General features: G+C 60.0%; 1 protein-coding gene across 1 annotated transcript; it reads left to right on the plus strand.

Moving 5' to 3' along the window:
* Positions 1-113: 113 nt before the first annotated feature.
* NTN5 (netrin 5) lies at positions 114-8,732 on the plus strand. The gene is made up of 7 exons (XM_047077691.1): positions 114-282; positions 2,306-2,956; positions 5,692-5,880; positions 6,023-6,172; positions 6,514-6,567; positions 6,789-6,869; positions 8,095-8,732. The coding sequence occupies exons 2-7, from the start codon at positions 2,326-2,328 to the stop codon at positions 8,457-8,459; spliced, it is 1,470 nt and encodes a 489-aa protein (XP_046933647.1). The 5' UTR covers positions 114-282; positions 2,306-2,325; the 3' UTR covers positions 8,460-8,732.
* Positions 8,733-16,310: the final 7,578 nt, after the last annotated feature.

Consider the following 16,310-nt stretch of genomic DNA (forward strand, 5'->3'; position numbering starts at 1 on the left):
ATAGTCCCGGGTGGCGGGCTGGCTGGGGTCCCTGTGGGGAGAGCGTGGCTGCGGTTGGCGAAGGGGATTGGGGCGGGGGTGGGGGGGGAGGTTGGGGGGAGCGGTGGTGGTGTTGGATTCTGCGGGCTCTGCTCTGAGCTCCCGCCCAGAACCCCCACTAGCCTGGGGCCTGGCGACAGCCACTCTGCACTCACTCCTGAGAGCCCACGCCGCCGCCGAGCTCCCGCAGGACGGGAGAGCACGGGAGGAACGCACCGCAGAGGACACTCTTCTTGGGTGCAGGTTTGGCCAACATCAGGGGCAAAGGGCAGGGTGTGTGCAAAAAAGCCAGGGAAAAGTAGCCTGGGTTCCAGGCGGACCCCCACACCGCCCAGCCAGGGGGGCCTACTGTGGGTCCGGTGGAACACAGCTAGGCTTTTCTCCTTATGGCGGGGCGGGGGGGGGGGGTGCGGGAGGTGTGTTCCGGTTCCCAGACGGGTAGGGACAGGAGGCTGGACATCTGGGTTCCCAGATGGCCAGGGGCTGGCTTCTGGACCCCTCAGGAACACCGGGGGACTCACGGCCTGGCCGTCCGAGGTGCTAGGGGCCAGAAAGTGGTACCCCATGAACCACCCAGGTCAGAAAGGAGAGGTAGGAGGTGGGGGCCAGGCCCTTAACAAGGCTGGCGGTAACGGACGGGGCAAATGCCGCTGCCGCCAGCGAGCAAAATGGCGCCAGGCCCCTCGGGAGGGGCGGAGCGTGACGCCGGTCATCTGGGGCAGGGGGACGTGGTCTCTGCACACGGCAACTGCAGTGGGGACACCCGGGGCTGTGAAAGGTTGGGGGAGGATGGGACCCCACCTGCACCCCCAGATGCCTCACAGACTCCCAGGCCGGGAGCAAGCTAAGGGCGTGGACAGTGGGGCCCAGAAAGGCTCTAAGACCCCCCAAACCTGAGGAAGTTCCTCACTAGGGGCTGCCAGCCCTGGAGCGGGAAACCGGGGGGGCATTTCAGCACCCCAGTCCTTCCCAGCTCTTGCCATCCCAGGGTCTGGACTTCGGGCCCCCTTGGACGCCTGGGCATCTGGCCCTGCCCTGTCCTGCCTCTCTCTCTGCCCGCTTCCTCAGCACCTGCCACCCCCCACATCCGTTCCCCTTTCTAATCTGGGGACCTTAGGGGGGGCGGACAATGTGGGGGCTCTGCTCTCCAGACCCTGAGGCCTAGGATGGCAGGCGGGAGTGGGGAGGGCTGAGATTATAAGAAAGTCCTCAGAAATCCAAGTACAGGGTTCTCCCACCGTGAATTCTAAGGGGGACTCGTGCACCAGCTTTCTTAACCCCGCTTTTCAGCTCCAGAGTGACCTAGGCTTCTGGTCCCCGGGTGTCCCCCCTCCGGTTCCTCAGCATACTTCTCTGGGCTTGGCACCTGGGTGGGAAAGGGTTAAGGCAGGGTGGAGGCTGGGGGTGGGTGGCAGTGGAGGCCGCTGGGGTTGTTTGGCGATAATCCCCCTCCGTGCCCTGGGTGTGGAGAACAAGGTTAGGGCCCCACGTGGGAAAGGGCCTCTGCTCTGATCCTCGTGGGCTGGGGGCCTGGCCTCCCGCTTCTGATCCCCTGCCGAGCTCCTCCCCCAGCCCCCTCCCCTCCCCTCTTCTCTCCCCCCCCTCCCCACGGGCCAGGCTGTCTGCTCTCTGCTCTCCTCCTGCTCCCTGGGTATCTCCGAGCCTCAAGGTCTGCCTGTCTGTCTGACTGTCTGCCCGGGCCCCAGGCTCCCGGGCACTCTATCCCCTCCACCCCCTGTGGATCTGGGTGCCCAGCCGCTCTCCATCTGGGCCTTCTGGCCTCCCCTTGTGTCCGGTCCTCTCTCCTCGTGGCTCCTTCTCTGCACCTGGCCCTTCCCTTACACTTGTGTCCCCTCCTGTCTGTCTTCGGCCGTCTGTGCCTCTGTCCCTTTGTCTCTGAGTTTCATCTGTCTCTCAATGCCCCTCCCCCTGGTGCCCTCTCTAGGATTCCCCCTCTGTCCCCACCCCTGCCCTCTCCCCAGGGCCCCCTGCCCCTCGACACTGACGATAGCTCTGGGGTGTTAAGCTACGGATTAGTTCAGGCAAAATTCTCAATTTTGCTTGCGTTCTTTTCCCTTTGGGTTATGTAAACAGTAATTCTCCCCAGATGGAACTATTTTCCTCGCTTAGAAGCAGCCGGGCAGGGGGGCTTGGGCAGGGCCGAGGATGGAATGCTAGGGTTCCTCAGAGAGCCTGCGGGGAGCAGGGGGTGGAGGGTGACCGACGACCCTCGGCCTGGTCACTCCTCTCCTCTCCTCCTCTCCAGGTACTTGCTCTGCTAGGACCATGCCCGTGACCTTTGCCCTCTTGCTCCTCCTGAGCCAGGCCACCGCAGACCCGTGTTACCATCCAGGTGGCCGCCCCCGCTTCTGCCTCCCACCGGTGACCCAGCTGGCCGGCCTGGCGGCCTCCTGTCCCCAGGCCTGTGCCCTCTCCCTGGGGGCGGACCTCAGCCCCCGGGCCACCTGCAACGGGAGTCTGACCCTGGCCCTGGGTGGCCCCTTCCTCCTGACGTCCGTCAGCCTACGCTTCTGCACTCCAGGATCCCCGGCCCTGGTCCTGTCTGCTGCCTGGGCCACCGGAGGCCCCTGGAGATCACTGTGGCGCAGACCCGCCTGGCCTGGGGCCTTGGGGGGGCCCGAGAAGGTGACCTTCCGAGCCCCGCCGGGCCCTAAGTCCAGCGTGGTGGTCAGTCACCTCCGCGTGGAGTTCGGGGGCCGGGCGGGGCTGGCGGCAGGTGGCGTTCGAGGCCGCTGCCAGTGCCACGGCCACGCTGCCCGCTGCGCTGCCCGCGCCCGGCCGCCCCGCTGCCGCTGCCGCCACCACACCACCGGCCCAGGCTGCGAGAGCTGCCGCCCGTCCCATCGAGACTGGCCCTGGCGGCCCGCCACGCCCCAGCACCCCCACCCCTGCCTGCGTGAGTCCTGGGCCCCCCTCTTCCTGCCCCCACCCACCACTCGGCCCCCGAGGCTCTGGCAGTAGCAGCCGGTCCCTGGTCCCTGCGGGCAGTGTGCTCGCCCCTTGCGAGCCCGAGCCGGGCTTGCTCCTTGCGTCACCCCCACTGCTCCTGAGCGGATCCCCCGTTCGCCTCCCCCACAGCCTCCCCCCCCCGCCCCCCCCAGGCTCCTCCCCCCGCCCCCCCACAGCCTCCCCCGCCCCCCCACAAGCTCCTCCCGCCCCCCCTCACAGCCTCCCCCCGCCCCCCCCCCCGCAGGCTCCCCCCGCCCCCCCGCCCCCCCCACCCCGCAGGCTCCACCTGCCTGCCACTCTCTGCCGCCCACTGGGGGCTCCAGCCTCTCCAGCCTCTGCCCCACACACCATTATGATGCCGCTGCTGCAGGTGCTCCGGTGATATTTACCCAACGGTTGTGGGGAACAGGGCAGCGGGACTTGTCCCGAGTCACCAAACCAACCACATGGGGGAAGTATTTATTCATGAACACATATGTACCCATCGCCTGCTGGGTACCAGGCAGGCTTGTCATCGGGTTCCTTGCACGGATGAGGAGGCTGAGGCTGGAGGGGAAGAAGGCCCCTGCCCAAGCACACACAGCTAGGGAGCGGCACGGTCAAGAACCTGAGCTCCGGAAGTCCCGCTCTGGGGTCTTGGCTCCTGTCAGGTGCCGTCACACTCGGTGCCCTGGGGTGGCAGATGGGCACTCGGGCTCAGCGGCGGGCCAGCCGGCCTGGGCTCAAATCCCAGCTCCTCTGCTCCATGGCTGTGTGACCACAGGCAAGTGACCTGACCTCTCTGTGCCTCCGGTTCCTCCGCCTGTCAAGCGGGGCTGGTAACAGCACTTCTTCTACAGGCCGTGGTGAAAACCCAATGAGTTGATACGCATAGAGTCCTTACAATAAAGCTTAGCATATGGTACCTGGCGCCAAGGAAGGCCTCACTGCGGAATCGCCAATGTTACCACTCCCCGGATGAAGAGGGTGGGGGCCCGAGGGGCCGCCCCACTTGCTTTTAAGTCTCGATGCTAGCAAGCGGCGGTGCCGGGACTGGACTCGGGAAGACAGACCTTCCTAGATAACGGGCGATCCACCGGGCCATCCGGCTAGCCCGGCAAGCTCCAGGCCCGCTCCACACCTTCCCTGTCTCCACCCTCCCTCGGGCTTTTCCAGGCGAGAGATTCCAGGGTCTGGGCCCTGCCCTGCCCATGTGCCAGGTGCCCCTCCTCAGAGACAGCCCCCTCTCTTCTGCCTCCGGCCTCTGCCGCCCTGGCTGATGGTGTGCGTTTGTTACCAGGCCCCGCACCAGGCCCCGGGAGGAAGCTCCACTCCGCTCTACCAGCCAGATCTGAGCCCCGAGGGGACACTCACGTTGTCTGGGGGCGGGCCGGGGGTCGTCCTGGGCCCGGACAGGGCCTGGGAGCGGGGGAGGCCTTCTGTCTGAGGGTCACCACACGGCCCCAGGCCGAGCGTGGCGCCGGCACTCTGAATCTGGGCAAGAAGCCGACGGTGTCGTGAGGAAGCAGGGTCTGGGCGCACAGGGTGGGACTAAGTCCTGTGGCAGAGCCGCGGGTTTGACCGACGGGGGTGATCTGAACCCCTTCCCGTCACCGGAGTTTTCCGGGCGCAAGTGAGGTGAAGTGATCACCCTCAGGTCAGAAGGAATCCAAAGCCAGATTCTTCCCACTGATAATCTAAAGAGCACCAGCCGCCTCCAGGCTCATGGAAACCTTGGGGGAGAAGGACTGAGGTCCCCACTGGATGGGAGGAAGCCACGGTTTAGAGAGGGGCCTCATTTTCCCAAGAACGCATGGCTGCCTCAGTTTGCTGACCTTGCCACCGCTTCTCCGCGTTCTCGGGCCCTGCCAGCCCAGGCCCCTCCTTAAATCTCTCCAAAGAACGGCCCGCGAACCCCTGAGTCAGCATCTCGCTCGCCAGAACCACAGATCCCTGGGGGTGCGCCCCGAGAAGCTGTTTCGTGGTAACTGTGAGAAGCAGTAAGGTTCGACGCCCACTGCCTCCCTGACCAGAGCCCCCCAGGAAGACACACACCGCACAGAATCCTCGCGCGGGGCGCGGGCCACACTGGACCCTGCTTGTGCGGTGCACAGACTCGAGCCAGAAGGCCTGGGCGCCGACCCTGCCCCTGCCACCCCCTCAGCTGTATTACTTTGGAAGCCGTGAACCTCACAGAGCCGTTCCGAGAACGAAATGTGCAGCACCGGGCGCGCAGAAACTCCCCACAGGCAAGGGCAGGCTCTGGGTCAGGCCCCGGGTCAAGAACTTCACATCCTTTTGGTTTCCTTTAAGCCTCCGGAAGTAGTAGACATCGGAACTGTCATCTTACGGCAAAGGAGGCTGAGCTGCAGAAAAGTCATTTGCTCGAGGAACACAGTGGGGAGCGGACGTGCGGGGTCTGACTCCACAGCCCGTGCCCGCAGCGCTCGTGCTGAACCCCAGCGTCTCAGGGACATTCGGGCGGTCCATCGGGCCCCTCGGGGTTACCCACTTCAGTCCAGTGCACCCCAAGATGAGAACGAGGAGGTTCGGGGAGCCAGGCTTACCCCGGGACCCCCGGCCATCTCTTCTTTGTACCCGCTCTCGCGCTTTATTTCTTCTCCTGCGGGCAGTGGGGAGCGAGCCCGGGGCCCAGAGCAGCAAGGCCGGGCCTGACGCGCGCCTGCTCCGTCCTCTTTCTAGCCTGTTCCTGCAACCAGCACGCCCGACGCTGCAGGTTCAACTCGGAGCTGTTCAGGCTGTCTGGCGGCCGGAGCGGGGGCGTCTGTGAGCGGTGCCGCCACCACACGGCTGGGCGCCACTGTCACTACTGCCGCCCGGGGTTCTGGAGGGACCCCGGCCAGCCTATCACCAGCCGCAAGGCCTGCAGGGGTGAGTGTAGCCTGGAGCGGGGCCTAGGAGGAGAGGCGGGCGGGACCTGACTCCTGGGTCTGAGGGAGGAGGGGGCTGGGCGATTGGGAAGGAGCACCCGGGGCCCAGACACTCCAGATCCCCGGCCCCTCTCCTCACGCAGCCTGCCAGTGTCACCCTATTGGGGCGACGGGTGGCATCTGCAACCAGACCAGCGGGCAGTGCTCCTGCAAGCTAGGGGTCACCGGCCTGACGTGCAACCGCTGTGGTCCTGGCTACCAGCAGAGCCGCTCTCCCAGGATGCCCTGCCAGCGTGAGTCATGAGGGACAGGGCCGCCTGTCCTAAGTGGGACGGGAAGGGGACCTCTCACATCTCCAGCGGGGCAACAGACGCTGGGTCCCTGGGGGGAGGTGGGGCCTCAAACTCCAGGCCCCTCAGTCTTGGGAGGGAGGAAGCCGGGAGCCCAGACTCTTGTGTCCCCAGGGAGGAGGGGGCTGGGAGTCTAGATTCCGGGATCCGAAAGAGGAAGGGACTAGGGACCAACTCCAGGTCCTGGAGGAGGAGGGCGAAGGGTGCTTAAGGGAATAGACACGGGGGGGTCTGGATTCCTGTTGAGGGGGGACCCCTAAGGTTAAATTTCTCCTCTCTCACAGGAATTCCAGAGGCGACGACCCCCCTTGCTCCTACCCCTGGCGCTTACAGCTCTGGTAAGGCTGGTGTGGAGAACCCTGGCAGCAAGTGGGATCGGGGATGGGCTGCTTGGGCCCCCAGGTGGGGGATCCAGGGGTGGCCCACCGAGCCCAGTCCCCAGGGTTGGGGCACGCCCCCCCTCCAGTGTCCGTCAAGATGGCACGCGGGGCTGGGCAGGGGGTAGAATGCTGTGGTCCAGGCTTCGGGAGCCCACTGCAGATGGCCTGACCCTCCCCAGACCCTCAGTGTCAAAACTACTGCAATGTCTCGGACACCAGGGTATACATGAGCCTTTGGAGGTATTGCCAGCAGGACTACGGTGAGTGCTGGGGAGGAAAAAAAAGGCTGGGGGCCGGCCAGGTGTTCTGATGCCCGCCTCTTTCTCTGGGCTTCCCAGTTCTCATCTAAAGTGGGAAGGGGGGGGGGCTCTTAAAGGACCCTTCCTGATCTAGGACCTAACGGGACAGAAGATAAATGGGGGGCAGGGGCAGTGGAGTGGGGGGCGTTCCCTATCTTCCTGTCTCCTCTTCCCCCACCTTCTCGGCCTTCAGACTTTCGCTGTCTCCTTCAGCTGGACATCTTTGAGGGAGACAGCTGGCCTCTTGGGGATGGAAGGAGAAAGGGGAACTGGTTGAATGGATGGTCTTGCCTATCTTAGACGCTTTCCGCCTCCCATCGGGGTCCTAGATTCGGCGCCTTAGCCCCACTCTCGCAGAGACGCACCCCGAAGTGCCATAATCCATCAGTCCACACCAGCCCCGTGACCTCAGAGATCTCTTAGATACTCAGGAGTTCAGCCCAGCCCATGGCTTTCCTCGATGGTGTAAGACCCCCCCCAGGCCTCTCCTCCCTGAGGATCATCATCCTCTGGTCCTAGCCACTAGTGTCCCAGGACTTGGAAGGTGGAAACTTCTCGTCCCGCCTCCCACAGAGATCTTCTGCCCTACAGACTTAGCTTGCCAGCCAGAGTCCTTCCTCTGACATGTCTCGCCTCGGCCCTTCAGCGATTACATGTTTCTGAATCACCACCAGTAGGACCTCAGGTTCTAGGTTCTGACCTCCTTCTGGCCCCCAAATTCGTCCCAGAGCCCCCCCTTTCCCAAGAGCTCTGCTTCTGACATCTTTCACGCTGCCACATTAGAGACCCTGGACCTGCCTCTTCCGCCTTGCTCCCGGCCACACCCACTGTAGGGTCCCCTTAGTCCTCTCCTACGCCCAATTCGGGCATCTGCTACTCCCAGTATGAACCCCAAAGGGCCCCACCTGGCATGTCCCATGCTCCTGGGTTCCTCTCTCAGTCTGGCCTCCATAGTTACAACCCTCGAACCCCACCTGGCACTCCCTAAGCCCCACCGTCGTCTCCCCCACGCCGGGCCAGCCCCCCAGACAGCCCACCCTCAAACGTTCAAGGTCTCTCTCCTTCCTAATGGTATCCTGGGAGCCCTCCCGGGGATCCTGCCTCCCTCCCCACCAAGACCGACCCCACGCCACCCCAGGGGCTCCCCCCACACCCAGCCCGGGCCTGACGGCAGCCCTCCCCGCAGTTCTCCGCGCCCAGGTCCTGGCGTCAGAGGCGGCGGGCCCGGCGTGGCAGCGGCTGGCCGTGCGCGTGCTGGCCGTGTACAAGCAGCGGGCGCGGCCCGTGCGTCGCGGTGGCCAGGACGCCTGGGTCCCCCGCGCCGACCTGGCCTGCGGCTGCTTGCGCCTGCGGCCCGACACCGACTACCTGCTGCTGGGCAGCGCGGCCGGCGGCCCCGACCCCGCGCGCCTGGTCCTCGACCGCCACGGCGTCGCGCTGCCCTGGAGGCCACGCTGGGTCCGGCCTCTGCGGCGGCTGCAGCTGCAGGAGCGCGCCGGGGGCTGCCGCGGCCTGCGACCTCCCACCCCGAGCCCGGGGCCCGAGCCCTAGAGCCCCACCTGCTCGGCCTCCGCAGCCGACGACGACGACGACGACGACGACGACGGAACTTGGGAGCGACCGCGAGCTTCTACTTCGACGGCGCATCCCTCTGCGAGCCAATCAGGCGCCGTGGAGCCGCTGACGTCACTGGCACGCGCCAGGCTGGAGGGACCCTTCAGCGAAGGCGGCAGGCCGGGAGCCCGGCTTTTGGCCTCTTGCGAGGACATTTGGCCTGTGATCTGGGCAGCCAGTCCCCTAAATAAAGTCTCAACTCTTGGGGACTTTTGGCCACAGACACCTGATATGTGCTGGGAGGGCCTGGGAGGGGCAAAATGAGGAAAACGTGCGGAGCTGAAGTATGGCAGTGCCCCCTGACAAAATGCCAAACCCAGCGAAAGGGCTGGAAAGACATCCCTATGTATGTGCTGGTCAGATTTGTGTTGCTTGACGATTGGCCAGAAGCCAGTGGGAGGGAGGGTGGGTTGAAATGGCGGGAGATGCGCCAGAGGAAAAGGACAGCAGTGCCGGGTTTCCAGAAAGTTCCACCTTTAGGAACATTGTGTTCCTGATGGCCCCTAGGATAGTCTCTGAGAAAGGAACAAAGGGACTTGGAGTGAATATCCAAAGAGGGTTCTGACTGAGGTTCATCTGGTCTTGAAGTACAGCCTAAACCCTTTCTGGAGAGAATAGCCAATTGGGAGCCACAGAGTGGTATGGGCATCACTTGGTGCTAAGCAGAATTTTTTTTTAAATTTTTTTACATTTATTTATTTTTTGAGAGACATAGAATTACAGAGCACAAGTTGGGGAGGGAGGGGCAGAGAGAGAAGGAGACACAGAATCCGAAGCAGGTTCCAGGCTCTGAGCTGACAGCATAGAGCCTGACGTGGGGCTCAAACTCATAAACCATGAGATCATGACCTGAGCCGAAGCCAGACGCTTAACCGACTGAGCCACCCAGGCGCCCCGCTGCTAAGCAGAATTCTATTCCCACTCAACAGTTGGGTCCCTACGGGCCACAGGGGTGGAGCTAAAAAAAAGCAAGAAGCAGTAAGTACCATGGAATGGAAGGTTGTCATAGCCTACAACTTTCCTCGCCACCTCACCTCTGCCCCCTGCAGCCACAGTCAAGAACAATTTCAAATTTGGGTGATCCTTGCAGGAGAGTCACCGAGGGAATGCCCTGAGGGAGTCTCAGAGGAAGGGATGTGACTTACCGTCCACTGGGGCCTGGAGAGCAACCCTGTTCCTTCCCTGAGAAGAAAGAAGGCCTCTCAGCCAATGGAGAGTCAGGATGGGCCATGATGTCATTGGGCGCTAGGAAGAGAGGACGGGCCCTCCAGCCAACAAAAAGGAAGGAAATGGCCCACTCCACCCGCATGTCCTGTCCATCTGCAAATCCTGTACCCTCCATCCACTACATATGTTCGTAATTCAGCCATTTTTACCACGTCCACTGCCACCACGTGGTCCAAGCCCCCACCATTGTTTTCCTGGGTTATTACGGTAGTGTCCATACTGGTCTCCCCTCTCCCCCCCTACTCAGAGTTTTCTTCAGACAGAACCAGGATGGTGGCTTTAAAACCCAAGTCAGGGGCACCCCGGTGGCTCAGTCGGTTGAGCGTCCAACTCTTGATCGAGATGGAGCCTCACGTTGGGCTCTGCGTTGACAGCACAGGTCTTGATGTCAGGGTCATGAGTGCAAGCCCCAAGACGGGCTCTACGAGGGGGGTGAAGCCAATTACAAAAAACAAACAAGAAAAATCTGGATGTAGTCAAGCCACCTGGAACCTCCTGGCTTTCCTCTCCATCATCCATAGAGTGCATCAGGATGGAAGAAGGTAAAGAGAAAAGGCCAAAAGTCCCACACAGCTGACTTCTAAGGGTTATTTTCCAAAAACTGCTATACAATCCCTCTGTTCTTCTCTCATTGGCCAGAATCTGGTGATATGACGACACCTAGCTGCAAGAGAAGGTGGAAAAACAACTTTTAATGCTGTGCTGTCTTGGAGCCAGCTAAATAGGGTGTTTTACTATCAAAGAAAGAGAAAAAGAAAGAATGTTTCGGACAATCGGCCAGCCTGACTTTAGGCCAGACCCTTAGCCAATCAGAACCCAGAACCCAGAGTATGCTATGACATCATGAAGTGCTAGGCAGAACAGCCTTTTTTTTTTTTTTTTAGGCAGAGCAGCCTTTTGGCAATTCCAGGAAAAGAGAGGCTGAGATTCAAAGGAGTCTGGTCATGGCATTGCATTCCACCTCCTGCCGTCCTGACCTTGGATTTGCGTCTGTTTTGTTCCATGTTGTAACCACAGCCCCTAGAACACAATAGGTACTCAAATTATTTGTTGAATACATAGGTTGGTCCTATTATTATCCCCCTTATACAGATGAAGAAATTGAGGCTCCTGGGGCCGGTGGGGGGCGGATTCCATGTTGAGGTGAGGGCAGAGATTCAAACCCAGGTGTGTTTAGGTTTGGCCAGCATTCCTTTTTTTTTTTTTTTAATTTTTTTTTTTTAACGTTTATTTATTTCTGAGACAGAGAGAGACAGAGCATGAACGGGGGAGGGTCAGAGAGAGAGGGAGACACAGAATCTGAAACAGGCTCTGGGCTCTGAGCAGTCAGCACAGAGCCCGACGCGGGGCTCGAACTCACGGACAGTGAGATCGTGACCCGAGCCAAAGTCGGATGCCTAACCGACTGAGCCACCCAGGCGCCCCAAGGTTTGGCCAGCATTCCTAGCCGTCTCTTCCAAGAGTCTTAGCAGCTGTCACACAACAAGCAGCAGGCCTTCAAACTTCGTTCTTTAGAGCCGAGCTGTGTGATACAGTAACCACTAGCCACATTGGGCTATTTAAGTTTAAGTTGATTAAAATGAAATAAAACTTAACCTTCGGTTCCTCAGTTGCATTACCCACAGCTCAAGTGGCTGATGGCTAGCCTCCTGGAGACAGCAGATCTAGAACATGCACTAACCGCACAGAGCCTGCTTGGGATTCTCTCTCTCTCTCTCTCTCTGCCCATCCCATGATCTCTCTCTTTCTCAAAAGAAATAAACTTTAATATGTGTGTGTGTGTGTGTGTGTGTGTGTGTGTGTGTGTGTGTGTGTATTTAAATGCCTGGTGGCCACAGCTCCCTCAGGAAAGGAGAGCCCAAAAGACAGAGAGAACACAGATCTGGAAGAATTTGCTGGGCTCCCCCAAGAGAGCGGAAGCTGCGAACAGCTCTCTCTCCCTGCTCTCAAGGCGAGGAGTTGAAGAGAGGCTGTGGGAACCATCCAGGCCTGGAGAGTCCTGGCCCTGTTGCCTCCCACCCAGGGGTCAGGGAGGCAGGAGATGAAACTGAGGAACGAGGTGAGCCCCATATGTTCCCTATGACCCAAACTTTGTTCCCAGCGACCGAGACAAATAGGCGTGAAATCCACATCTGGGACCCACCTCCGGCCCGGCCATTCCCTCCGCCTCCGGGCAGCGAGCCCAGTCTGTCTGTGTGCTATCGTGGAGGCCACACAGGTGGCTTCCAGAACTCAAAGGAGCCTCCTGCCCACCTCACCATTGCTGATGGCTTCCTAGAAGAGTCTAAGAGACCGAGTAAGAATTTGCCCAGCAGAGAAGAGGAAAAGAGAACCCCAGTTAGAGGCAACAGTTGGTGCAAAGTTCTCGAAGCCAGAGGGCCTTGTGTGGTTAGACCAGAGAAATTAGGCTGGGGATTGGCGGTAGTCAAGGCATATGAGGCCTCTAAGGCCAGGCTGAGGGCCTGTGTGTTTTTTCCGTGGGGCCCTGGGGAGCCCTGGGAGGTCTATGAGCTAAAGAAAGGGGAGAGCCAGTCCTCTAATCACTGAGGTGTTCAGTTCACTGGGAGAGCCCAGAGAGGGCTGTGAACCTAGCCCGGAGATCAGGAAACGTGTCTTAGAGAAAGTGATATTTGAGATAGGCCTTGAAGGACAGATGAAGGATTTGGTCACAACAAGAAAGGCTGAGGGTCGGACACTCTGTCCAGGGGTGCTGGGCATCAGTGGGACCTCTGTGACTAGGGCAGAGGCAGGGTGAGGTCTGGGATCCGTAAAGGGTAGGCCGGAGGCAGAGGGAGAGCCAGCAGGGGGAGGCCAGCAGGGAGAGGAGGAGTTTGGACCTGGGCCTCAATTATGGGGACAGACAAAGGGGAAAATGTCACCTACACCTGGAAGACTTCCTCTCTCTCTCTCTCTCTTTTTTAAAATTTATTTATTTTTGAGAGACAGAGAGAGATAGAGCTCGAGTGGGGGAGGGACAGAGGGCAAGAGGGAAACACAGAATCCGAAGCAGGCTCCAGGCTCCGAGCGGTCAGCCCAGAGCCCGATGCCGGGCTCGAACCCATGAACCGCGAGATCATGACCTGAGCCGAAGTCGGGTGCTCAAGAGACTGAGTCACCCAGGCGCCCACGGAAGCCTTCCTTTTAGTCCCCCCTCCCCTACACAAAAATGTTTTCTCCACCATTTCTCTCATTTCTCTGCCACTGTCTCTATTTTGACTCCGTTCCTTCATTTATTCCTTCATTCAACATACTCTCCTGAGGTCTCCCTGGGAAATACTGGGATGGAGACCTGAGTCAGACCCAGGACTTGCCCTGCAGGGGGAGGGTGTTGTAGGGGAGAGACCTACATACAGTCACATGGTTGTGATGTGTGATAATGGAGACAGCTTGGGGCTTCCCCTGTTAGATCAGAGAAGGCTTCCTGGAGGAGGTGAGGCCCTTGCTGGACCTTGCAGGAAACCCAAGTGTCTCCCAAGCAGATAGGAGGGAGCCAGAGTCTCAAGGGGAGAGACATGGGAAGTTTGGTCTCATTCAATCATGTTCGATTTCTCTCCCGAGGAACAGCCCCATGTGCCCTGTGTGGGGCGATGCTGGGGACCCAGAGATGGGTCAGGCCTGGGCCCTTGAGAGAGGACACACAGGAGACAGTCCCTCCTCTAATGGGATCTGTGCTCTAACGGAGGAAGCACAGGGCATTAGGGATGTGCTCAGTAGGCACTGACCCAGCCTGGGGCATCAGGGAGGGCTTCCCGGAGGAGGAGAGCCAACTCTTAGGTAGAGCCTACTCTTCCTGACGTGTCAGGAAGTGAAGTGTCTTGTCTGTCTCTCCCTCCACGTATCTCTGGCTCCGTCATTGCCTGTCTCCGAAAAGTTCCAAGACTTTCTCAGTATTTCTCCCCACCCGTGAGGTCGGCTGCCATAACCAATGACCACAAACTGTGTGACTGAAAACAACAGAAATTTATTCTCTCACAGCTCCGGAGGCCCGGAGGCCCAAATCAAGGTGTCGGCAGGGCCATGGTCCCTCTGAAGGCTCCAGGAGAGGATCCTTCCTCGCATCTCCCAGCTCCTGGTGGCTCCTGGCATTTCTTGGCTTGTGGCCACATCACTCCAATCTGTGCCTCTGTCTTCACGTTGTCATCTCGGATCTCCCTCTGCCTTTCTCTCATAAGGACACTCGTCATTGGATTTAGGGTCCAGGCAGATAATGCAGGAGGATCTGATCTCAAGGTCATTAACTTAATCACAGCTGCAAAAACCTTTTGGCCAAATTAGGTCCCATTCACAGGTTTGAGGCGCCTTTCTTTCTTTCTTTCTTTCTTTCTTTCGTGTGTGTGGGGGCACCATCCAACCTACTATATCTTGGATGAGTCGCTTCTCTCTCTCACCAGCCTCAGTGTTTCTATCTGAATAATGGGGCTAATTTTTTTTTATATTATTATTAAAGCATGGGGACAGGACCGAAGGGCAGGAAGAGCTCTATAATGGGGCTCATTTTAACCCCACCTCATGGGGCAGCTTTGAGGGTTGAAATAAAGCCTACAGGGTGCATGGCATGGCCTGGTGTCTAGAAAACTCCAGTCAGGGCGGCTTTTCTCCGTCAGATTTGGGTCCCTCTTCCACTCTTCCTGACGCTTTCCCCACTTTTCTGCATATGCCTCCATCGTGTTTCCTCCATTCCTCTTGTTTCTTTTTAAGTCTATTTATTCATTTTGAGAGGGGGCAGGGCAGAGAGAGGAGAGAAAGAGAATCCCAAGCGGGCTCCGCACTGACAGTGCGGAGCCCGACGCAGGGCTCGAACCCACCAACCGCAAGATCGTGACCTGAGCTGAAATCCAGAGTGGGATGTTTAACCGACTGAGCCACCCAGGCGCCCCCTCCCCACCTCTCGTCTTTGTTTTCCTCCTCTGCTCCTCCACTTCCTAAGTGGGGAACTCTGGGCAAGTCACTGATGGCTTCTGACCCTTGGTTTCCTCATCCGTAGAATGGGACCGCAGCCTCTACCCCACTGGGCGGCTGGGGATTACACGAGCGAGTTCACAGGAAGTCTCAGAACTCTGCCTGGGATGTCGTAGCTGCTCATTACTGTAACTTATTATTATCGTTGTTGTTGTTGTTGTTGTTACCGTGTTATCGCCATTGTTTCCTTTGTCTTGCCTCTTTTCCCTGTCTCCATAGTTCCCTCAAGCATCTCTCTCCACGTGTCACTGAGTTTCTGAATATGTGTCTCCTTGACCTCGAAGCCTCACGGGGCTTTCAGGGTCCATCTCTCCCCGTTGTTCTGTCTCCCTCTTCTTCTCCCTCTTCTCTCTCGTGGATTCTCTGATGCTTCGAGAGGAGGGGCCTAATCTCTTAGGCTTAGTGAGACTTAGCGACTCACTTCTGAGGGACAGAAGAAAACAGAAGTGATGGTGCGTGGTTTTGGAGATTAGGTCATAGAAGACCTCTCTCTCTCTCTCACTTGCCGCGTCTTTCTACCTGGATCTCTCTCTCAGCGTGTGTCTCTGTCTCTCTCGCCCTCCCTCCTGGCCTCCCCATCTCCAGCCGGCGGTCTCCCCCCGCCCTGGCGCCCCGCGTCCATCTCGGGGTCCCTTTCCCTTCCCAAGCCTCTGCAGTTCTCCGACCTCACCTCCGGCTCTCTCGCCTCCGCCTCCCCCGCTCCTCCCCCCGGCTCTCGGTCCCTCTCCAGGTCTCTGCCTCCCCCTCCTGGTCAGCCGCCCGCACTGCACCCCGATCTCCCAGGGGATCCCTCAGCCCGGTTAAGGCAGCCCCCAAGCCGAGGCCGAGCGGGGCGGGGGGCGGGGGCTGCAGGCGCCGGTGCGGGCTCCAACCCCGGTCCCCGAGAGCCGGGGGACCTCGGATCCTCCGGCGCCAGCGGGACCATAGCACCGAGACTTCGGAGGACTGTCAGCGCCACCTTAAGCTCCCCCCCCTTCCCCCTTCTGCGGAGGATGGGCACTGCCAGCTCCGGGCCCTAGGTGTCCCGGCCAACCTCCCCCCCCCGCCCCGCCCCCATGGCCCCGGCACAGTTGGAAGCTGGGGATCGGCCCCCAGCGACCCCTCCATCCTGCCCCTTGGGCATCCCCCCTACACCAGGCCGAGGAGCGTTCGCTGCTGTGAGATCACCCGCCCCCCCAGCAACAACGACAAAAAAATTAAATAACACCCAGAGAGAGAAGAGAGGGAGGGGGGAGGAGGGAGCGGGGACGAGGGAAGAGAGAGACGGAGAAGAAACAGGAGAGGCAGGAGAGGAGGAGGTGGGGAGGCAGGGAGAGAGAGAAGCTGGAGACAGAGAGACCGGGAGGAGGAAAGAGAAGCAGGATGGAGACATGGGGTTAGGTGTCTGGGGGGAGGGGGGGGAGCTGGAAGAAGACAGAACGAAGAGGGGGGGTGTGGATTAGAAACCAGGAGGTAACCCCGGGGGGAAGCAGGAGGCAGAGAGAGGAATAGGAAGATCAGGAGGTAGAGGGAGGCTGGAGGGTTGGGGAAAAGAGAGAGAAGGAGGAGAGGAAGGGAGAGCAGGGAGAGGAGGCGGGAGGGGATTTGGGGGGTCTCGGTCCT

Source organism: Lynx rufus, unplaced genomic scaffold, assembly GCF_022079265.1.
Source record: "Lynx rufus isolate CCGP_SWC_20201006 ecotype Redwood Valley unplaced genomic scaffold, mLynRuf1.p SCAF_16, whole genome shotgun sequence".
NCBI lineage: Eukaryota > Metazoa > Chordata > Mammalia > Carnivora > Felidae > Lynx > Lynx rufus.